The 24,709-nt window shown below is 36.7% G+C and overlaps 1 protein-coding gene across 5 annotated transcripts in view; it reads right to left on the reverse strand.

The window, feature by feature from the left end:
- Positions 1–24,709, reverse strand: part of ATP13A3 (ATPase 13A3) — a 93,979-nt gene that overhangs the window by 21,494 nt on the left and 47,776 nt on the right. For all 5 annotated transcript variants that reach the window (XM_023214765.3, XM_023214763.3, XM_023214767.3 and 2 more), the window contains 19 exons: positions 23,633–23,764; positions 21,985–22,164; positions 21,362–21,519; positions 20,455–20,643; positions 17,947–18,008; positions 14,515–14,665; positions 12,063–12,179; positions 10,769–10,786; positions 10,524–10,677; positions 10,308–10,428; positions 7,028–7,152; positions 5,286–5,461; positions 4,677–4,799; positions 4,514–4,593; positions 3,837–3,879; positions 3,636–3,745; positions 3,244–3,340; positions 2,415–2,487; positions 659–836 (listed from right to left, as the gene is read on the reverse strand). In XM_023214765.3, coding sequence (XP_023070533.1) covers positions 659–836; positions 2,415–2,487; positions 3,244–3,340; positions 3,636–3,745; positions 3,837–3,879; positions 4,514–4,593; positions 4,677–4,799; positions 5,286–5,461; positions 7,028–7,152; positions 10,308–10,428; positions 10,524–10,677; positions 10,769–10,786; positions 12,063–12,179; positions 14,515–14,665; positions 17,947–18,008; positions 20,455–20,643; positions 21,362–21,519; positions 21,985–22,164; positions 23,633–23,764 — 2,287 coding nt within the window. The remainder of the gene's footprint in view (positions 1–658; positions 837–2,414; positions 2,488–3,243; positions 3,341–3,635; positions 3,746–3,836; positions 3,880–4,513; positions 4,594–4,676; positions 4,800–5,285; positions 5,462–7,027; positions 7,153–10,307; positions 10,429–10,523; positions 10,678–10,768; positions 10,787–12,062; positions 12,180–14,514; positions 14,666–17,946; positions 18,009–20,454; positions 20,644–21,361; positions 21,520–21,984; positions 22,165–23,632; positions 23,765–24,709) is intronic.

Genomic DNA, 24,709 nt, shown 5'->3' on the forward strand with positions numbered 1-24,709 from the left:
ACCTAATTTATTTTTCCCCGTAAGTTTCAAAATGCCATTTCCTAAACTAGGGGAAGAGAGATTAGAAGTACAAAACACTCTGGGTTTAGAAGAGGCCCCAGAGATTAATTCCAACTTTCTTATTTTACAGATAAGTAAGGCTCAATATTAAGAAACTGATCTAAGATCCCCATCTTGGTAGTGATTATTAGGTTTTTGCCTGAACATCTCCCCAAAGACAGGAGTGACCGTGATATACAGGCAAATACAGGCCAAATTATGCAAGTGTTTAAAGCAGTCGGCATGCAAACTTCGTCTCAAAAAACAATCTCTTGGCTCGCTGCAACCTCTGCCTCTCAGGTTCAAGTGATTCTCCTGCTTCAAGTCTCCCAAGGTGCTGGGATTACAGACAGGCACCACCATGCCTGGCTAATTTTTGTATTTTTAGTAGAGACGGGGTTTCGTCATGTTAACCAGGCTGGTCTCAAACTCCTGGTCTCAACTAATGGAACTCCTGGTCTCAAGTGATCTACCTGCCTCGGCCTCCCCAAAGTACTGGGACTACAGGTGTGAGCCATTGCACCTGGCACAAACTTTTATATAAACTTCTAAACTCATTTTTATATCATACATGTTGCACATATTTTATATAGATTTTTACACAGATTGACCAACTTACTCTGATTTTGGATGCCACACTTCATACCAAGGTTGCTGCTTGACCCAAAAAAACCCCAAAGATTGAAATCCAATGCAGATGATAATCTGAGACAAAACGGAGAAGAGAAGGGCCCCAGATATAAGACCCGAAGGTGGTCTTTGTGCTACAAGTTCCTTCCAGGCAGGATTTAAACTCACTATATTGAAAAGAAAAAGAGGAAAGGTTTGTATCTACATTCATCTGTCACTACATTAAGGCATAACTAGATTCATTTATGAACTTTAAAAATTTGTTTTTGCCTAGCAATTCTTTAATATAAAAAATCTCCAAAAACCAAGTCACATATTGTACACATTTATATAATGTGTAAAAGTAAACAGTGTAGGCTTTTTGAAAAATGCCTCAGGAAGAATTTTTACATTTCTATTGAAATTCAGCAGTAATATTAACAAGTAAAAGTAAAACCAGGCCAGGCATGGTGGCTCATGCTTGTAATCCCAGCCATTTGGGAGGCCATAGTGGGAGGATCGCTTGAGCCCAAGAGTTTGAGACTAGCATGGGCAACATAGTGAAACCCCATTTCTACAAAAAATAAATAAATAAATCATTTTAAATTAAAAAAAATAGTAAAACTAAATATAAACACAATAACTATAAAGTTGATCTCATATATTTAAGAGACCATTATTTTCTGAATCTTTAATTGCAAAACTACGTTAAAATAATACATACTTCTTCCTCTTACGATATTAACAATGTTTGAAGCAATATAAACACAGCAGAAACAGTTTTTAAAAAGGCTTTCATTACTTATTAAGGTGGTATACAACACAAGTTTTCCACTATAAAGTTTCTATTTTTCAGCTGGGCACAGTGGCTCACGCCTGTAATCCCAGCAATTTGGGAGGCCGAGGCGGGCGGATCACTTGAGGTCAGGAGTTAGAGACCAGCCTGGCCAACATGGTGAAACCCCGATTCTACTAAAAACATAAAAATTAGCCGGGCATGGTGGTGTGCACCTGTAATCCCAGCTACTCAGGAGGCTGAGGCAGAAGAATTGCTTGGACTCGGGAGGCAGAGGTTGCAGTGAGCCGAGATCGTGCCACTGCACTCCAGCCTGGGTGACAGAGCCAGACTCTGTTTCAAAAAAAAAAAAAAAGAAATTTCTACTTTTCCCTTTGTAACCAGCACCTTGTGAAAAGATACTTTGAGACTGTGAAAATCCTGCTCCCTATCAAACTTTCACTAGTTTTATCACCTACTAAAGATAAGTGGTTCTCAACCAGAGGATTTTTGCACCCCAAGGGAGTATCTGGCAATGTCTGAAGATATTTTTTGTTCTAATCTAGGAGACTATGGGAAAATAGGCATAAAGGACATTATTGAGACAAATGACAAAACCTGAATATGAATATGGGTTTTGGACCAGATAATATTACATCAATGTTAAATTTCCTGATCTTTACAACTGTATTTAGTTACATAAAACAATGGTTTTGCTTTTAGAAAATATACACTAAAATTGTCAGAGGCAAAAGAGCATACTGACTCAAAACTTATTTTCAAATATTTCAGGGAAAAAAACAATAGAGACAGAACAATAAAAAAAATTGGGGCAAGATATAAACAACTGGTAATAAAATAATATATTTACAAGGAATCTGGAGAGGTGTGAGCTATGTTACAACTGTTGATGTAAATTTACAAAAATTTAATAAGTCACACATCAGAATTTCATACACTTTAAAAACCAATAGCAAAGCAAAATACTCACTTGTAAATACCACTACCAAAATGATTGCCAGATCAATGAAGAGAAACTGGAAGTCTCCTAGGTTACTTAAGATCTACAGAAGTAATTTTAAAAACATTATTAGGTTTTTGGAATTACTTTTACAGTGTCCCCAGGTTTTATTAATAGTTTGGATTTTCCCAAAAATGACAACATAAAATGACACTTGGACCTGCTTAAAAATTGAAATATATGTGTCTCTGAAATAACTATAATATATATTTGCAAATATTTGATTTAGTATATTAGTATAAAAGGCATCTCCTTAAAATTCGTTCAGTAGGCCAGGCACGGTGACTCACACCTGCAATCCCAGCACTTTGGGAGGCCGAGGCAGGCACATCACGAGGTCAAGAGACGAGACCATCCTGGCCAACACGGTTTTTTGGTGAAAAGAAAACACTAACATTTACTCAAAATATTCAACGTTGTAAATTAGTATCCTCATCTAATACCGTCCCTTCTGATACTTCCTACAAATGATAAAACGGGAGAGTGTCACCATGAGTCTTCAGGATGTCAGAACACTCTGATTATAAAATCCGACAGGGTACCTGTGGCCACTGCTGTTTATACTTTTTCTCCAAATGCAAACCATTCCCCAAATTCAACAAACCACTGTTCAAACATCTCTTCTCATTTTAACTTTTTCAATCTGCTACTCAAACTACAGTAAATTGAAGGTAAATGTATAGGTACTACTCACATTAACAATTACTAATGGATGCACTCAAAATCAAACATATATACTCAACATCTTAATTTACTGTGCACATTAAGTGTTATCTCTGCACACAATGTTAATACTCACAGAATACAGGAGAGTAACACTGAAGTACTGGATAATGCTGTACAATGCCATAAATTTAAACACACAGAAGGAAGTTATTAAAGCAGCACGGCCTTCTCTGTGAAAAGAAATCAAATACTGGCATATGAATAAAAGCATTTTAAACTCCTTTCCCAAACCACAATTTATCTTGACACATGAACATCAACATTCAATGGCTACAACAAAGTGCTTATATCCACCAAAAGAACTAAACCAAATGAGGAGTAGCAATCAATCTGTTACTAATAAGTTATAGCTCAAATGTGCTAATCTGCTAATATTAAACAAATTCACATTACTTTTTGTAATTTTCTCTTCTGTATTATTAGAGCAAGAGAAAAAGGGATGAGAAAAATTTTAATTTGTACTACCTGATAAGGTTTGGCACACAGGAAATACTAGGAGTTTTAGAGGTAAAGGGAGATGCCACTGAAGCTTCGAGCTCTGATAAGGAAATGCCTCCATGTGCCCTCTTCAAAGCCTAATAATTTTAAGACAACTGGTTAAGTTTTGTGAATATGATTTAGGCTAGAGTAAGAACTACAAAAGTAAATCACAAAAACTATACTTACGCCACAATCATTTGCACCATCACCACACATCCCAACAAAATAACTAAGAGACAAAACAATGTTAAGATTTTAATTAATTTCTTAAACTACAAAACATTTAACTTATTAAGATTTTTCTATTACAGTATTATAAAGAGCTAACATGCCAAGATTCCCTCAGTGGAACTACTGAATCTTTTTATTATAATGAACACAGGCGTGCTGCTTTGCAAATAGCACCAGACCGCAAGTGAAATGAGCTAGGTTATTCTCCTATTTGTCACATTATTGGCAAATCATTTTGGTGTCTCAATTTCCTCATCTTCAGAGCAAAGCGCTTGTGCTTTAGTATGGCTACTTTAGTCTTTAGTATGGCTACTTTTAAAGTTATCAGTAAAAATTTATCCCTTAATAACCTGACTAAAATGATCAGCCACTTCTATCAAGATAGAGCACCTGAAAGAATGAAGTCATAGGTAGCACCTGGAGAAAAAACTGTGGCTATTGTACTTCAGCTAAATAAAAAGCATATGAGACTTTTTTAAAGAGGCACTTAAAGTTCTCGTCTACCTTACAGATCACAATTATATAAATATGAAATATTAGTATAAGAAACATATATAAAAATTATTTTTCTGATGCTGAAATGAAACTATAATTCATCAAAAACCAAAAACAAAAAAGACACCAATACTTACTCAACATTTTGCAATGCTTCTATCAACTGTGTCTTCTGATCAGGTGCCATACGAGCAAACACGGTGCCATGTAACATCAACTGGAAAAAAATCAAATACATTTCTTAAAAATATTGCTCACGATGTAGTCATATGAACACATACATACACCCAAATTACTTACCTTAGGAACAAGGTCTTGAAAATGCTCCAGTATCACTGAAAATGATTTTCCATTCATTGCAAAATGGTAACGAGTCATTTGAAGATCCTCTAAGCTATCATGGACCAATTTAACTGGAATAGCCTGTGTATGAGACATTGGGAACAATATTTAGGCAACCAAACCAAGTAAAAACAATTCTATTTCAAACATATTTGTTCTAAAACTGAATTCTTTCATTTGATATGCTCCACAACATACTGAAAGCCTGACATTTATTCAAAGTAAAAAGAAACTCAATTAAATATCAGTTTCAATTTGAAACGATGCATGAACTGAGTATGATGGACCACCTGCATCATTTACCACTAGTTATTTGAAGAATATGATAAACATCTGGAATTCTTATACTTTAAAACTATGCTTCTCATCTCAGCTAAATATCAAAATTTGAACATTGAGATTCCTGGGTCTGCCCCAGTCCTAATGAAATACAATCTCTGAAAAAATAGCCCAGACTTCTGTTTTCATTTAGTTTTTGCTTTACTGTGTTTTAATGCACCACTTTTTTTTTTCCAGACTAAATTTAAACTAACAAACTTTAAAAGGGACAATCAATTTTGACCTTACCTCTGAGGCAATTGCTGATGGATGACTGCACTGTGTGAGGGAGTCTGCATAATGCCAATTTATTTTGGCAACTTTCCCATCCTTTGGAGGTAATGCTTCAGCAATAATCACTTTATCCTGAGGTAGAATCATTCCACAGTCTCTGGCCACAGAGACAGCAGTCAACATATTGTCACCTAATTTTCAAAGTATTTTAAATGCATTAAAATTAAAATGGAAACGTGAATGTATCAAACAAGTACTTGCTGAGAATCTACTACAGTCTCCACGACTGGGCTGGCGGAATAACGATAATGTATGGTTCTTCCCCTCAGAGTTTAAAAATCACAAAATTGGAGCGTACTTATCAAAAGAAGCCTCAAATAATACAAGCATGTATATGCTAAAGACAACATCTCATCCACAATTTTTAAAGCCAAATACAATTCTCAGTCTTTTCCAGTCATGCACTATTTGTATCTACACAATACCTGGCACAGCGCTACACACAGATCAGGTGGCTCAATAAGTATTTACCGAAATAACTTTGTAGTGACTAGTGGTCTGTACAAGAACACCAGCACTATACCATAGGAAAGGATGAATTATAAAAGCAAGACTATACAAAATAAAAAGTTAACAAAGGTAATAAGAACAGATGTAAATGAGAAACAAGAGAGACAACTTCTCAGTCAAGAGAAGAAAGAACAGAAGAGCAGCAAGAACAGGATCTTAAAGGAGAAGCAGGCAAAGGTTTGTGGATCCCACTGCTACCAAAACAGAAGAGCGAGATATTTCTTTCCTCAATTTCCACACATTATTTCCAAGAATATCTTCCTATGACTTTTGGTGTACAAAGTCATATTCTGGCAAGGGGAAAAAAATTTAAAAATAAATGAATAAATAAAAGAGGAGGACAAGGAATGGGTGAAAAGTGCCTTGACAGAGAAGACACAAGAACTAAGAATTGCTGGGATGTTAACAGACTTAGTTATCTTGAGTTATACGGTAAAATTATGTTATTAGATAGATCTCAAGAGTCTAAAACACAAAAATGTATACAGACTTTCTCCATATTAGTCTTACTGAACACATAAGTGCCATTAAGTATCTTAAATCTGATTATCTGCTAAGGAAAAAAACAAAAACCAGCTACCACAATTTTACACAGCTAAGGAGTAAGAGTTATCTAATATTATTAACTGTATAGTAACATCAGGAGAATCCCTTAGATGTACTAGAAAAAAAACAAAAAGTAGGCTACTTCACTAGAATTCAAACTAGGGTAATAAACAATATCTTACATATAAAAATTCCAGGCTATCAAATATCTATTAATCATTTTCTATGTACTCGACAGTTCTAAAAATTGCAAAGGACCCCAACATGAGTAAAACGTAATCCTAACCCTCAAGAATCTTATATTCTAGTAGAGAAAACAAATCTACAAATAACATAAGGTATAATAAGTGGTATAAGAAATACATGAATAAAGAGAGAAAACAAAAAGGATTCAAGTTTAAATTTTTACAATGTACTTTTACTATTCTACTATATTTTCTATAAATAGGATTTGGTAGACCTCAAAAAGAATATGACAAAGTTATCTTGCACTTGGGAAAATATTCAGAGCTAAAAGAGAACTTAGGTTGAAACCACTATAGAATATATAATATTATTTTATAACTGATTATCCCTCAATATTATATAACTTCAACTCTGTCACACTCCATTTTGTTCTGTGTTCTTCGATAAAGTCTAACCTGTGACCATGACGGTGCGAATGTTGGCTTTATGCAAATCTTCAAGTACTGCAGGGGTTTCTTGCTTTAATTTGTTCTGCATTATAATTAATCCCATAAAATCCATGTTGTTCTCAATTGCATCTCTGCAGAAAAAGAAGTTTTAACACATAATGGTTTAGTCAAGTGAGTAAGCAACTTATGTACACACACTTAAAATATCTAAGCAATTAAAAATGTCTGTAAGTTATAACACAGTTTAAAATATATATAAATTAAAACATTTTATATGCTGAATAAGCCACGTGTTCAGGAGTTCAATATCTCAATATAATAATCATTTGGAAATGTACGTCACTGTACACTAAACAATTCTAGTACTAAGGAATATTCATCTTGTATATTATCCAAAAATGTGTAAGCATAAATATATTCTTTACTGTCCTCTACAACATATCCTAATTTAAATGTTAAGTGAAAAAGAAAAAACTGTGCCACAAGCACATTCAATAGTTTTCGTGGATTCATTATCAAGTCTGAGATCAATTCTATAAAACAATTACTGATCCTGAAAATGTGACACAAGAACCATTAGCAATCCAACAATGAGATCTACTTGGGACTCAGAGATGGGTCTTTGAAAATATTACTAATATAGTTATCAAGATGCTATTCTTTAAATAACTGAGTATCAAGAATGCACCAGGCACTATGCTAGTCACTGGGAGGTTAAAGACAAAAAGGGATGATCTCTACTCGCAAGAAACTTGGGTGGGGAAACAGACATGGAACCAAAGAGATGCACACAAAAATAGTATGTGCTTTAGCACTGTAAAAGAGACGAAGTCTGTTCAGTAATAGTCACGCTCTTAAGAAATCTCAGGTCAGGCATGGTAGCTCATGTAATCCAGTACTTTGGGAGGCTGAAATAGGAGGACTGCTTGAACCCAGGAGTTTGAGGACAGCCTGAGCAGCATAGTGAGACCCCATCTCTACAAAAAATGAAAAAACAATTAGCTGGGCATGGTGGCCTGTGCCTGCAGTCCCACTATGAGGAAGGGCTTGAGGAGAGAGGGTCATTTAAGGCCCAGGTGGTCAAGTCTGCAGTGAGACAGGTTTGTTCCACTGCACTCTAGCCTGAGTAACAGAGAGAGAGCCTATCTCAAAAGAAACAAACAAACAAGGAAAACAAACAAAAAACACCTCAACCGACCTAAACTATATCATAGAAATTTTTTTCTCAGTGGGGAAGGAGGAGGGTCTGAGGTCAAAGACTAGAATTTCAGACTTGGAATAACCAAACGATTTTTCTAACAAAATTCCAATAAGAGTTGCTTGAAGTATGTATCTATGAAATCTAAAGTCTTTGAAACACCTAATTTCTAACAACGGGTGGTAAAGATATTAGAGAATAGTTGAGAAAATTAATATAAATGAAACTGCTGGTGGTAACAGCAGGAAAAAGCCTTGAAACCTGAAATTGTATTTCAAAGTGCAAAGCTGTATCAACGTGAAGACACTGTGTCAAAAGCACTAAGCCATTTTCCTTCAGGCACTAGTTTCTGGCTTCAGCTCGTCTCCTAACTCTCTCATACTGTATGAATGATACAGGTCATGGAAATCTTACCCTCTAGTTAGTGAACAGTCCAATATTCAAGATATAAAGGCTTAAGCTATAAGGGAAATGCTAAAACCCATTCCTACAAGGTAAAATGGAAACACAGAGGTCTCAGCGGAAGGGTAAAGAAGAAAGGGAGTAGAGAAAGAGAGGAAAGTTAACAAGGAGGGACAGAGTATCCTCAGCACAAGGAACAGTCTATCCAATGGCATGGAAGGATGTCTCAAGATGACATGCTCAAGAACTATAGGTGGCTGGACGCAGTGGCTCACACCTGTAATCTCAGCACTTTGGGAGGCCAAGGCGGGCAGATCACGAGGTCAGGAGTTCGAGACCAGCCTGGCCAACACAGTGAAACCCTGTCTCTACCTAAAATACAAAAATTAGCCAGGCATGGTGGTGTGCACCTGTAGTTCCAGCTACTCAGGAGGCTGAGGACAGAGAATCACTTGAATCCGGGAGGCAGAGGTTGTGGTGAACTGGCATCGCGCCACTGCACTCCAGCCTGGGCAACAGAGCGAGATTTCGTCTCAAAAGAAAAAAAAAAAACTGTAGGCGATTCAATAATTAGTGTTTATGGGAGAAAATGGCAGAGGCATCCATTTTCTTATCCCCTAGCACCCTTGCTAGTGTGAAGCTATAAACTAAGAAGAGACTAACGTGTCCTTAGTAGGAATTAGGATATAATACTGAATACATTTGTGGTTCCCGACATGCATATGTATCACATAATTTGGGTAGAGGTGTTTCTTTTTTTTTTTTTTACCTCATGCTTAGACCATCTCCCCCATACAGGCAATTTAGCAGGACAGCCAAGTGACACTCCTTTCTGCTTACAAAAAGCTAGGTACATCGTGAAGTATTCCTAAACAAAAATGCTATCCTCAAAGGTAGGTCTGTATCAGTTACAGTCAAAGAGACAAAACTTGAATATGACACTGTCATTTGATGGGGGGAATGGAGAGCACTGGGGATTAGGAAAGAAGTGGAGTAGAAGGAGCTTGGTTACTATGACTCATTATATTCTGACTGAATTAGTAGTTAGATCTAACCCCTGGGCAAAAGTGAGAAGATCAACTGGAGAAAATAAACTTCTACAAAATTACATTTACTGTTCTTGGAATGTGCCTGACACACAGTGGATACACAATAATTAACAAATTGAAAATAGTTTCAAAGAGCTTTAAGAAAAAAACATATGATGTTACAATAACATAAGGAAACACAGGTCAACAGTCAATACAGAAAGATCACTTAAGGCCAGGAGTTCGAGGCCAGCCTGGCCAACATGGCAAAAACCCCATCTCTATTAAAAATATAGAAATTAGTCAGGTGTGGTGGCACACGCCTATAATCCCAGCTACTTGGGAGGATGAGGCACAAGAATCGCTTGAACCTGGGAGGCAGAGGTTGCAGTGACCTGAGACTGAGCCACTGCACTCTAGCCTGGGTACAGGGCGAGACTGTCTCTCAAAAAAAAAAAAAAAAAAAAAAAACACTCAGAATGAAAGGAAATCAGGCAGTGGGGAAAATGTACTTTTACTTCAATCACCTAAAACAATATTGTATTAGATATCTTTTTATACATTCAATAAACACTCAATTACATGCAAATTACTGCGCATGAATGATATAAACATAAATGATGATGACTGGGAAACTAGGAAAGCCATTCAACCTCACCTGCTAATATTCTGTACTTTATGCCACGTCAGTTTTGACTCTAATTTTCTGTGTGCAAGAGCAATCACACGGAAGCCCTGTTTAGTGAAGTCTTCCAAAACGTTCTGAAAATCGACAGGAACTTTTTAAAAGAAAGAGCAAATGTCATTGTTAGAGTTGCTAATACAAGTTTACACAAATACCAGAATTTTACCCAAAGCACAGATATTTCCTTACCTGTTTCAGGTTTACAAAGACTGGCAATAACCTCGGGTGCTCCTTTCATGTAGGCATCCATTTTCTTATCCCCTAGCACCCTTGCAACCACACTCATACGTTGCAAAGCAGAAGAAAATGGAAACTGGCGAACAATTCCTATCTCATAAACAGCCTATATAATTTCAAAAGATGCACAAGCACTTATTATTCTTAAAAAATCAAAACAAATATACTTAGGTAACAAGTAAACATTCTTCACTTACTGGAAGTTCAAACAGCTCCTAAAAACAAAACAAAACAAGAAGAAATAGTACAGATTAACTCTATTAACATACTAAAGTTAGAAAAAGTTTACTAAGCATCCACAAAACATTATTTGGAAAAGAAACAAGCGACTGTTTTTCAGAGTCAGGATTCAAGATTCCTTCCACACTACTTCCCATTTTTAAAAAGTATGTTCTTAAATATTTTCAAATGTTCTGCTATCCCGAAAATATTAACATTCAAGTACTAAAATAAAATAAAGGGTGCAAGCAAGTGTACATACCAAAAAACAAAAACCAAAAATTAAAAAAATAATAAACTGGCCAGGCACAGTGGCTCATGCCTGTAATCCCAGCACTTTGGGAGGCCAAGGCGCGTGGATCACTTGAGGGCAGGAGTTCGAGACCAGACTTATCAACATGACGAAACTCTGTCTTCGCTAAAAATACAAAAATTAGCCGGGTGTGGTGGTGCGTGCCTGTAATCCCAGCTACGCAGGAGGCTGAGGTGGGAGAATCGCTTGAACCCAGTAGGTGGAGGTTGCAGTGAGCCGAGATCTCACCACTGCACTCCAGCCAGGGTGACAGAGCAAGACTCCGTCTCAAAAAATAATAATAAACTCTGGAAAGAACAAATATAAACAGGAAGGAAAATGAATTACCCAGAATCTTGCCAACCAGTTAAACAAATAAGATAAAGTGGTGTTTATTAGAATCTTGATAAATTTCTTGGATATGTAGTAGTTATACACGTAAAAAAAATTTCAGGTAACTTAAAAAACAATAATAAACTAAGGGGAATATATTTGAAACTTCACCTGAAAGTAAAGCCTTTCATACATACTTTTTATTAAATTCTAGGAATACAGATGCAATTTAAGAGGATTAACCACCAGCTGTATAAATCACAAGGCACTAAGCTGCTCAGTAAATAGGAAGGAAAAGTGATAGGACTGAAAATTAAATCTCAACATAGAGGTGTAGTTTCTGAGAAACGCAGTTAAAATATTCCTATCTCTGCATAAGAGTTAAATAAAGGACCTGTGACTTCCTCTTCTAGCAACATTTCAAAATGAGAACTAAATGTAAGTAAGCAGGCTGGGGGCGGTGGCTCACACCTGTAATCCCAGCACCTGGGGAGGTCAAGGTCGGGGGATCACTTGAGCCCAGGGGTTTGAGACCAGCTTGGGCAACATAGCAAGACCTTGTCTCTATAAAAAATAAAAATTTAAAAATTTAAAAATAAATATAAGTAACCACCAACAGTTTTATTTAGCTTTAAGTGATTTCTCACCATTTCTTGGTTTCCTGCAGGGGTAGATTCAGGAAGCAGTTGTTTGGGAGGACGAACCACTGTGGGCATAATTCGATTATGAAGTGCTGTTTCTTCTTCAGTTGCTTCTTCCAGAATCTGGGGAGGGGGAAAAAAAAAAAAAACAAAAAACAACCATTCAAGCACTGCTTCATAAAATTGAATTCATGGTTCCATTTTTAAATGGAACATTATAGCCATTTTCAATAATTAAAAAAAAATGTATGTCCAAGGAACAAAACAGCACTACTGGATCACTAACATAAGTAAAAGAAAATATGAACAAAGATGTTGAGTTAGATAGCTAGCAACCCATGGGAGAAAGGTTGCTTCATTCAGGGTTAGAAGCAGAATAAAGAAACAGAAACTTATCTCGCTTCACTCTTACAACTTGTTGGGTTTAGAGACTAGCTCTGCAAAAGACAAAAGGTCTTGCAGTCCCCAGAATTTTCAGTCTCATGCAGTGATTCCTTTCTGCTACCAAGAAAGGATTCAAAAGTACACAGAGCTCAGATATGGTTAGCAGAACCGCTGGGCCAAGAACGGGCTAAAGTACAAAGATATGAGTTTAGAGTTTTTCAGCTTGAATACTTCTAGTTAAGCTACTACTTTGAAGAACCTTTTTTTGGTGAAAAACATTCAAAGAAAAACCTATATTACACACTATAACTAGTGGGATCAATAAATAAGAAAATGATAGGGAACTGTGAAAAATTAGTCAATTTTGTACAATTCTAAGACACTTTTTTTGTATCTTAACATCCCTAAAAGTGGGATGCATCTTGTATCATATGACATCAATCACATCAAGTCACAGTTGTGACTGGCTATGTGAAACCATTTCATTGATAAGTAAGCTCTGGTAGGATCAAGCATCAAAGCAACTCAAGGCCAATGAAATATGCCATTATACAAATCTTCTTAATCAATTTCTTTGAAAATCCACAAACACTGAACACTAAATCTACTGAAAATCTATTCAGTTGGAGAAAAGTTTAGAGAAGAAAGATAAATCAGCCCATTTTTGTTATTCTCTCTACAAATGAAGTGAGGCTTCCTTTTTGGAATTAAATGTCAAGAGTGTTTACCGTGGACTTTCAGTAGTTGGCAGATGGAGCACTTATCCAGTCACCTCTCCCTCCCTCCCTTTCAAAATGTGGGGAGGGAAGGAGGCGGGTGAGGAGGCAGGGAAGACGGAGGGAGGATCCGGTAAATGTAAACAGAAAACAAACCTGAAGGAAGGGATTTCAAATATGGAAACAAAGGGCAAACTGAAACCTATGGATGGATACAAAGGGGAACGAAATAGTAGACCAGAAAAAACACAAGATACCAGGTGAGGCAGGAACATTCATCAGCCAGAATAGAATAGCTGAGCTAAAGAAAGCCAAACAAAAAACTAGGGAGTCTTCCTCCAGAGACATAAACTGAATGTCTGACAGGAGCAAAGGCTTCTAACATGAGGGTGAGGATTCCAGAGTACAAAGCTCCACATGTGCCAGCACGGTGAGAACGGGTGAGGAAAGCATTGGAAAGGCTAACTCTGAAACTATTCCTTTGAAACTTTAAGAACCCCCGACGATAAGACCCCACTAGACACACAGCAAGCACCATCCCCCACCCCCCAACAAGCCTTCCCAATCAGACAGACACTTCTCAGAAACACTAACATACATATGGGCAAGGGTAAAAGTGTAAGTAGCTCACTGCAGCTATGCAGAATTACCAAGTCATATCTTCATTTTTATAGTAAAAAAGTGCCATCCAGATGTACAACGAAAACCAAAAGCATGAAGGAGAGACACCAAGCATGGGGTGGGGGCCAGAGGAGACCGTAACCCCAGAGAAAATAAATAAATAATGAAGAAGCCAGAACGGAACTCTAAAAATGAACTGTCTTTGTATTTATAAAAGAAGAACTGAATGCTGTAAAATGGTAGCAACCAGAGAACATAAGCAGGCACTCAGAAATTAAAAGTATCAATGGCAAAAATAGAAGGAAGTTACAAACAAATAAAAACATGTGCATGTATGTGGACACAGTAAACAAAAGACAGGTAAAAAAGAACAATGAAGACATAGGACTTTATACTCCTTTGCCTGTGGCCAAGAAATTGTGTCAGTTAAGATCATCTTACTGGCTCTGCTCTACCGCCCCAAGTTGCTGACCCCTGGTTTATCTCAAACACAAAGCAGGGGCCTGAGCTGGTCAACCTCTATTAAAGGAGTACTAAATGGGTTAACGAAAAGTTACTTTTGCACGATTTTCAAAATATTTCTCTAGTGATATAGCTTTAGAAATTACATAGTTCCTTTTAGGGTACAAGATAGACTGTCATTAAAACAAAAAGCAAAAATAATCCTTCCATGAGGTAATTTAATTTTTAACTATTATTTTCCTAAAGTTATTTGTATTTTAAAATATTTGACTTACCCATCCAATGGCCTCAAACATTTTCAAATCAAGTGGATCACCAGAAAGCACTCCTTCAATTTTTGTAAGTGAATGACAAGTAGCCAAACAAGCAACAAACTGGGATTTTACCAACATCTCATTGCACACATTTTCTTCTGGTGAAAGAAATCTAAGCAGAAGATACACTGAATTAGTTTAATAAATTCTAAGATTCAAGATAATATTCTAATACGGCTTTTCTGGTTTTGTAATTTAAAAATATATATATATTTTAAATCCCAAACCAAGCTTCTAAGAAAGAGAAACTGCCAAGTGCCAGAAATACCGGGAAAAGAAAACCAGAGGGGTAACGAACTTGAGCTGATGCTATGGCTGCTGAGGGGATGAAGGCAGGAGGCCATCTCAGTAAACTAAGAACTTGGGATTTAATACCCACAAAAGGACAGGAAACCAAGCTTGGCCCCATGCAAAGTGGGAAGCTGGTACTGAAAGGATCCCTCCGACTCAGGAAAGTCAGTACTCTTGAAGAGCTACACGCTTGGGAAAAGGGCTAACGAGAAAAAATTCACCCACAGACCTAAAGGCATTAATTATGAGTAAGTTTGTCTACTTCCTAACCCAAAGTCCAAGAAAATAGCTAATATCTGCATAATATTTACTATGAACCAGGCATTATTCTAAGAACTTTAAATTTATTGACCCATTATCCTCACACTATACAAAGGTGTTTTATTACCCCCATTATAGATGAGAAAACTGAAGCAGGGTGTTTAAGTGACTTCTCCCAGGTTACACAGCCCATAAGTAGCAGAGCAAGGACTGAAACACAGGAGGTCAGTTAAAGCCTGTATGACACCGCTGATTACCACTGGGGCTCTTAGCCAAGCAAAGTCAGAACTTCTCCAGAGGGGAGCTCGAAAAATTCTGTTAAGAATGAGTCCATAATTTAAAGATGTGCTAGCAAGCAATTCACCAAGAGTGTCAACAGACATAACAAAGACAGAATTAGAATCCTATAAATTTGGCCAGGAACAGTGGCTGATGCCTGTCATCCCAGCATTTTGGGAGGCTGCGGCAGGAGGATCATTTGAGGCCAGGAGTTCAAAACCAGCCTGGGAAATATATCGAGACACCCATCCCTATTTTTAAAACAAAAAAAATAAAGAATCCCATAAATTTAAGATAACAGAATGGCAAATCTGAAAGAACGCAAAAAGGGCATTTTAAAATTAGACTTAGAAAAAGAATAAGACACTGTAAATGCGAGAGTGGGGGTGGGAGCAGACTTGGAAAGAAACAAGTAAACTGTCTCGTCCAACACATAGTTAGGATTCCCAGAAGGAGAGAAAACAAAACACAAGGAAAAGGCTATAATAGAAGTAAAAAGGCCTGAAAAATTTCCAGAATTTATGAAAAACATGAATGCATGAAATCAAGAAGCTTCATGAATCCTGTACACACAAATAAAAAGATCACGGTGAATCTGCAGAAATTAAGGGTGAAGAAATATTCTTCAAGCTACCAGGGAGACAAAAGATTACTAAAGAGACTAAGATTTATCAGTACCAATTAACAAAAGGTATTAAGAGAAATGAAATCACACGTTCAAAGTACTGAGAGAACACAAGTGTCAAACCTAGAAATCTGTACAGTTACACGACCACCCAAGAGTGACAGTAGGCTGCTCTGCCTAAGGAGGAGCCATTCTTTAGTCCTTCACTTTCTTAATAAACTCGCCTTCACTAAAAAAAAAAGAAAAAGAAAAAGAAAAAAGAAAAATAAATTGACAGTGAAACAAAGCAAATGAATGTAGTTACAGAAGATGGCAATTTTTACAAGATGCAATGGTTAAGATATTTGTATACCTAGGTAAATCTAAGCATGCAGAATATGTAAGACCAAAATCATAATCAGAAAAGATTATGCAACAAATACATATAGGAACAGAGGAGAATAACCAAAAGTATTTTACAGTCCATAGGTTTTGGGGGGCAGGGGGTTGGTTAAAAGGCAGTATTGACACCCATGAACTTTAACTATAAATATTGATAATGTAAGAACAAGCAGTGTAAGATTAGGATGCATAAACTGAGAAAAGGAGAGACAAAATGAGAATATGAAAATGTGTATGTAAATTGGGGGAGCAATGGTAGAAATAATTTCAAATATATCTGAATAAATGTGCACATCATGGCACAGAAAGATTGAAAAGTAAACAGGTGACAAAACACATACTAGGCAAACATCAGGCAAAAGAAAGCTGGTATAGAGCTACATAATTATAAGACAAGAGAGAACTGAAGGCAGCATGCACTACTAGGGATAAGAAAGGTCGCAATGTGACATACTATTTTCCAAGACATAACAACTCTTGAAATTACATTAGCCAAACAATACTGTCTCTCAAGCTATATAAACCAAAATTTAGCAGACTTTTGGGGCGGAGCGAAGACATAAACAAAACTACTGGAGTAAAACTTTTGAGCTTCAAAAAGCAACAGAAACAAAAGTAAAGAGATGAGCCAGAGACTAGTGGGATAATTTTCAATACACAGTATTGAAAAAGATTACTATCCAGAAAATAAAAAAGACCGCTAACAAATGAATAAGATAGACTTCACATGAGGATATAAACACACAATACACAGAAGAATGCTAAATGACCCTCCCTCCAAAATTGTGAAAAGATGCTCAATTTTATAAGAAACGAGAAGAATGTAAGTAAAACCACAATGTAATACTCATATCCATCCATCTGGCAAAAATTACAAGTCTGACAATATTAAGTTTGGCAAGAATGTGGAGCAAAAATATCTTTATCCACTGAAAGAGAAAGTAGAAGTAAGCTGAAGCTGTGCCCATGCTATGGCCCAGCATTCCATTTACAGGGATCTAGCATACTGAAACTCAGCCACATGCCTTCAAGGAGTTGTGTGTAAGAACTTTAATTGCAGCACCATTTGTAACAGTGCAGAGAAAAAAGAAGAAAAAACAGAATTGTCCCTTAGTAGAAGGTCAGACAAGGTTTAATCATACAATGGAGTAAGACAGAGCAGTTAAAATTGATAAACTAGATCTGCACATATCAACATGGATAAATCCTGAAAACAACGTTTAGAGAGGGGAAAAAAGCAGCAAAACATATGTACAGTATATCATTCATGGATACTTATTTATAGATTTATACTTAGAAAAAATATAAAATACGCAAAAATAATTTCAGAATTGCAGTAGGAATTGGGGAAGGGATAGAGTGGGACTTTGGCAATTTCTATAATATTTTAATCTTTTAAAGGAAGAGATCTGAAGCAAATATGGCAACATGTCCACAGTTTAATCCTGGTGTGGGTACATCGTTGTCTGTTACATTACTTCCTGCATGTTTGAATGTTGCATATGATACAATATTAAAAATAAACTAATAAACTATCAAGTCTAACTAATATTTACCGTGCATTTTCCACTCGTTGAATCCCCCAAAGATCTAAACCATCTTCAGTTAGAGTTCCAGTCTAAAAAACAAAAAAGCACACATGCACAAAGTATGGATGATGCCTCAAAAAAACCCAAAACAGAAAAATAAAAAACCACCACACAGCATTAGAAACTATGCTACATATAACATGATGGAGTTTTACAGAGTTAAAAAAAAGAAACAGGTGAGATCCCTGATAGAGAATGGCTTCCAGGACATATGGCTAAAGTGGGAAAGGGGGTGCAAACAATGCTCACAAGTCTTCTACATAAGGGGAGAGAGGGGTATATATTTATGTGCTTATACTATCAAAAAAAATCAACGGAAGGATGCAGCAATTAACCTATCTTATCAATCAATAAAGGATGCCCATAAAGGAAGGAAGGGTTACTGTACAGGCAGAGCCAAGAAGAACAGGTTAAAGTCTATCAGGAGGAAGCAACTGGCCAAATCCACAAGGTAAATGACCTGGTTTCTTCAACAAAATAATTGGAGATAAGGGGCAAGTAAAGGCAAATGTTACATGTTAATTGTAAGCAATGCAATCCCTATTTGGATTCTGACTGAAAAATCAATTAGTAAAAATTTGAGATTTGAGGAAATCTCAACTGGATATTAGAAAAACTAAAGAACTGCTAATTCTGTTCAATGTGATAGTGGTATTTTAAATATCTTATCCTCTAGATACATATTGAGGGAGTTATGGGTGAAATAATTTGTCCCCTTCAAAATGAGCAGATAGATAAAATAAGATGGACAATGTGTTGATAACTGATAAAGCTGGGTAATGAGTAAATGAGGGTTTATTATACATGTATCTTTTCTCCACTTTTGTCTGTTTAAAAATTTTAGTAAAGTTTCCAAAAAAGACAAGCATAAGTGAAATTTTTTGAACAGATAAATATGAAATAATCATGGCAGTATGTGACATATTTTTTTCTAACAGAGCATGTTTCCCATTTTTTCTGTAATAATGAAATGCACAAAAATCAAACTCGTATCACATCAGTTACCCAGAAAGTTTGATAGAAGATTTTTTGGTCAAAGTTTAATTCTCAGAAAACTTTAAAGAAAATTCCAGCTCAGGAAAGGAGAAACCTTTCTTTTTTTTTTTTTTGAGACGGAGTCTCCCTCTGTGGCCCAGGCTGGAGTGCAGTGGCGCGATCTCGGTTCACTACAAGCTCCGCCTCCCGGGTTCATGCCATTCTCCTGCCTCAGCCTCCGAGTAGCTGGGACTACAGGCACCCACCACCTCGCCCGGCTAGTTTTTTGTATTTTTTAGTAGAGACGGGGTTTCACCGGGTTAGCCAGGATGGTCTCGATCTCCTGACCTCGTGATCCGCCCGTCTCGGCCTCCCAAAGTGCTGGGATTACAGGCTTGAGCCACCACACCCAGCCGAAAGGAGAAACCTTTCTAAGAGGCAAGATATACTTCACACAGGTGCATAATTTGTCATTTTCACATAAAATCAGTGACCTTCATAATTCTGAAACATATTCAATAAAATCATACAGCAAACACTAAACATACACACTTACAAGCCAATAAAATCATAATAAATATATGTGTATGGAGCCTATTGTGTTAAATAAGAATTACTATCCAAAAAATTAAAGCTCACATAATCTTTACTACTACTACTACTGGGCCTAATTCTGGATATAATCAAGTTAACTGCAGCTCTGAGCAAATAAACAATATCCAAAGTATTAAAAATTGAGAAAATAAGAAATACAGCACGTCCTCAAATACCACTGTTTTGTTCGTTTTTTATAACATGATGTGGGCCAGTGGTGGGGAGAGCTGAGGCCCAGCCGTGACCACTATCTACATGGAGTTTGCATGTTCTCTCCCTGTCTACATGGGTTTCACTCCAGGTACTTCGGTTTCCTCCCACATTCAAAGCTATGCAAGTTAAGTGAACCAGCATATTTGAATGGTCCCAGTCTGAGCGAGTGTGAGTACACTCCTCTGTGATACGATGGCATCCTGTCTAGGGCTGGTTCCTGCCTTGTTCCACCAGTTGCTGAGATAGGCTCCCACTACCCATGAGCCTAAAATAAAACAACTGGGTAAATAATTGCCTTACTTATTTTTATTTCTTTCTTAAATGAATGTATAGCTCATATTTATTTCAATGATTAGTAACACAAGTGTTTTAGATCCTTATTTAGAAGTTTGGCGATTTTCTGTTACCAAAATATGGCATAGGAACTGAAATCTCATTTGTATCAAGTAGCCTATGGTAAAACTGGTTTCATTTCATTGAAAGTCGTAGTTTCCAAGAACCTATCAGTAATGTTAAGTGACAACTTATGGTATAGAAATATGATGCATATACCAACTAAGTTGAGGAAAAGGAAAATTAGAGGAACATGACAGAATGTGTGCAAATTTGTTGACAAAGAAAATAAAAAACATTGATCTAAATATTTAAATGCTATAAAATAACCTTTGAAAGTAACTATTAAACTGAACCAACCTTGTCAAAGCAAACAAGATTCAGCTGTCCACAAATATTTATTCTTTGGGGACTGATACAGAAAATACCGATTTTTCTCAGTCTTCTCTGAGCATACACAACACCAGCAGTCATTGCAGCGGGAAGTGCGGGGGGCACAGTGATCGTGATAATATCAAGAGACTCGATAATTATGACCCCAACTTGTACCTACAATTAACACAAAAATAAATGTCACACCCCCAATATTATTTGCTGATTTAATATGGGTATTTCTTTAGTGAAAATCTGTAAGTCATTTTCAATTGTGTATTTCAATTTTATGTATGTGTGTGTATATATGTATCTATTAACCATTTATAATTTTTTCTTCAGATATTTCTGCAAAATAAAAAAGCTCAATGGATTATAGAATGACAGCTACTTTTAAAAGAAACTTATCTCATTTTCATAGCGCTACATACTTCACACGTGACACACTTCAAAGCCGGTCAACAAGCTTTATCAGCTATTGACTCGGCATGCACACACCTCACTGTGCCAGTCTCTGCTTCTGACAAGCTGCGCCTTCAATTAAATAATCAAAAATCATTTTCACACTGTATATTACATCTCAGAGGTAAAAAGGAGAAAATAAACCTTTTGGTGAGTATGTGGGGTTTTTTTTTTAAAGTCACAAGACCAAGTAAAAGAGCATATAAACCAGAGCCATCCAAAAGAAGTGTCCTTTACAATGGAAATGTTCTATAGCTGGACTTTCTAGCATCAGAACTACTAGTCTCATGACTGTGTTAGCACTAAATTAATTAAAATTAAATTGGCTTAAAATTTCAGTTCCTCATTCTCACTAGCCACATTTCAAATCCTCAACAGGCACACGTGATAAACAACTGAGGTTCAAACCTTATTAAGAGTCCCACATATATACCTCATTTAAAATGCTGTTAATAATAGTATAGATAAATCCAATGCCAGCAACTGCCACAAGACATAGTAGAAACAAGTAGGCATCTCTGTAGAGTTTAAAATCAGTTGGTTTGGGATACAATATGGAACGAACAAGCTGTCCTTTGGAAGTACTAAATCCTATCAAGAAAAGAAAAGAATTATTTATATCTTTATAAGAAAATGAGAATTATCTCCCATAACAGAATCTCTTTTATTTATTTATTTATTTATTTTTTTTTTTGAGATGGAGTCTCGCTCTGTCGCCCAGGCAGTGATGCAATCTCGGCAATCTCGACTCACTGCAAGCTCCGCCTCCCGGGTTCGCACCATTCTCCTGCCTCAGCCTCCCGAGTAGCTGGGACTATAGGTGCCCGCCACCTCGCCCGGCTAGTTTTTTGTATTTTTTAGTAGAGACGGGGTTTCACCGGGTTAGCCAGGATGGTCTCGATCTCCTGACCTCATGATCCGTCCGTCTCGGCCTCCCAAAGTGCTGGGATTACAGGCGTGAGCCACCGCGCCCAGCCCAGAATCTCTTTTTAAACATTCAGCAGGTATCAAATATGCTGAAACATGCAAAAAGAGATTAATTAAGAGGTTTCCTACCTGTTCTAACAACTATGGCTTTGACGAGTTCTCCGGTGTAGAAACGAGTCTGAATAACAGTTGTCCCACAAAACAAAGTATGTCGTTTATGTGTTTCTGGATTATATAATTCATCTCCTATTCCTTTCACATCCACCGAAGGATTTGGCAAGTTAGTCTTTGTCACTGGAACACTTTCTCCTTTTAAAAAAAAAAAAAACAGTTTACAGATTATTAAACAAAAGCACAGGAATCAGTATCAAACACCAAAAAATATTGTTAAATATTTTAACTGCTACTATACTGTTTACAATAATCACTAAGAGTTGTATATGTGGGTAACATGACTTAATTTTTTGTCTACCAATTTCCTCACAGAAAAGTATCAAATATTATCTCCCACAATAATTCCAGAAAGTGATTTGTGGCTCAAAAGTAGTATTTGTTTATATTTAGAAACAGTTGCGTTGTTCAGTTTCAAATAATTTCTAAAAAGATTAAGTAGTTGCTATAGTCCATGCACCTGTTTTCTTATCTCTAAGAACTAATGGTAACAGTGGAGAGCACTGTACAAAAGAGATGTGAGGGCCTACCCCTGACCCACCCCTACACACACACACACACACACAAACACACACACAGAGAGAACAGAAAAGACAGGCAAAAAAGAGATGTGAAAATGAATAACATGGTGGTTCTCTCAACCACAGTCAAATTCTTTTTAAAATTAATTCTCTGTAGCAATCACATTTCTTGCTTCAAAGAAGGCATGTGTGTCAGATATGTAAAAGTTTGTGTGTGAGATATGTATGTGTTTTTGTTTTAAGATATGACTTAACAGTTTCAAAATGTATTACATATAAATCATTTTCTAACCAGACTGACTACGACAATTAAGAAAAAACTCACAGGATTAAAATAAGATATTGGACAGGCACAGTGGCTCACGCCTGTAATCCCAACACTTTGGGAGGCCAAGGTGGATGGATCACTTGAGGCCAGGAGTTTGCAACCAGCCTGGCCAACATGGTAAAGCCCTGTCTCTACTAAAAATGCAAAAATTAGCCACGCATGGTGGCACACACCTGTTAGTCCCAGCTACCCGGGAGGCTGAGGCATAAGATTTGCTTGAACCTGGTAGCGAAGGCTGCAGTGAGCCAAGATCGCACCACTGCTCTCCATCCTGGGTGACAGAAAAAGGCTCTGTCTCAAAAAAAAAAAAAAAAAAAAATCAAGCTCTATCTCAAGACCATGAATTTCCAAAGGGAAGTCATTTTAAAGTCTGTATCTCCTCAGTTCAAGAAAAATATAAAAATCTTTCTTTATTCCCACTGTTTACATTTCAAATGGGGAACCAAATACTGTATGCCACATCCTCTGTGGGAAGAGGCCTTCTTTCCACTTCCCTAACCATAAACCATTTCCCAGGGTCCAAAGAGTAGCCAGAGTCAGGCCAAGAGATGTGACCAACACTATAGCACAGTATCTAGTCTTGCAGCTGAGTATAATGCAGAATTTCGTCTACTCAGAATTTTACATCTCTAATATCCAACATACTCATGAGTAAAGACACAAATGACATAGCTAATTTTGAAAAGGCTTAATCAGTAACTACTTAGTCATGATATATCATAAACAACTCATGTTGATATTTACTCATTTAGTTTACCTGTTAACATGCTTTCATTTACAATGCAGGTACCATTAATAAGTACAGCATCGCAAGGCATTATTGTCCCATTTAATGGAATGACCATGACATCTCCTGGCACAAGGTCGGTAGAAAAGATTTCTTCTATTTCTGAATTTAAAGAAAGAAAAATCTGAAAAAGATATCCTTTACTTTGGAAAAATACAGCAAATACTATTCAGAGGTCATCTGATCTCAATAAGAAGTTAATAATGTAATGGGGCAAAATAGAAAAAATCCAATAAATGGCAAGTTTTAACAAATAAGATTATTAGGCTAGCAAAAGCACGGTGTGTCAGCTAGTCTCCTGCTAGGATACCAACTGTGCACAGGTGATGCCAAGTACCCTCTGACGAAGCCAGTAAGTGTGTTTCAACATTCATGATAACTGTCCATGATAAATGTTGACTATTAGCCTAAGGAAGAGACACAATGAGTACACAAAGGAGATTCCTGTGAAACAGGTCAAACAAACACAGATTTCTATAATCCCCTGAAAACAAAAGGAAGCACTAGAAAACTTAGCACATTTTCTTTTCAACAGCGTATCTATATTCCTTTTCTCATTGCCACTATTTATAACCTTCAAGTCTCACTGCGTCCTCAATATTCCTAAATTACTTTTTAGATATTATTTTAAATATGAGTAAATTCATTAAATAAATTAAACACTGTATATTTTATCTAGTTCATTATTTCCTTACAAATTTAAGTTAGTGAAACACTTTTTTAAAAGATCTTCCCTCTGGTCGAGTTGGTGTTTGAAAAAAAGAAAAATGAAAATGAAAAGATCTTCCAAAGGGTAAAAAGGTTTTCTTTAGAGTCACCTTATATGTAGGTATTCTCTCTCTTTTCCTCTCATTCTCTAACACCCTTCTCTCCCTGCCCAAGTCTAATACTGTGCTCAGAAGACAGTCACACTAGTTTATAAATGGAGATGGATGAGAAGAAATCTACTGTTTGTGATGTTAGCCTGGAAGACAAATACTCTCTTTCCTGCTTTTTTTTTTTTTTTTTTTTTTTGAGACGGAGTCTTGCTCTGCCGCCCAGGCTGGA

Source organism: Piliocolobus tephrosceles, chromosome 2 (genome assembly GCF_002776525.5).
Source record: "Piliocolobus tephrosceles isolate RC106 chromosome 2, ASM277652v3, whole genome shotgun sequence".
NCBI classification, from domain to species: domain Eukaryota; kingdom Metazoa; phylum Chordata; class Mammalia; order Primates; family Cercopithecidae; genus Piliocolobus; species Piliocolobus tephrosceles.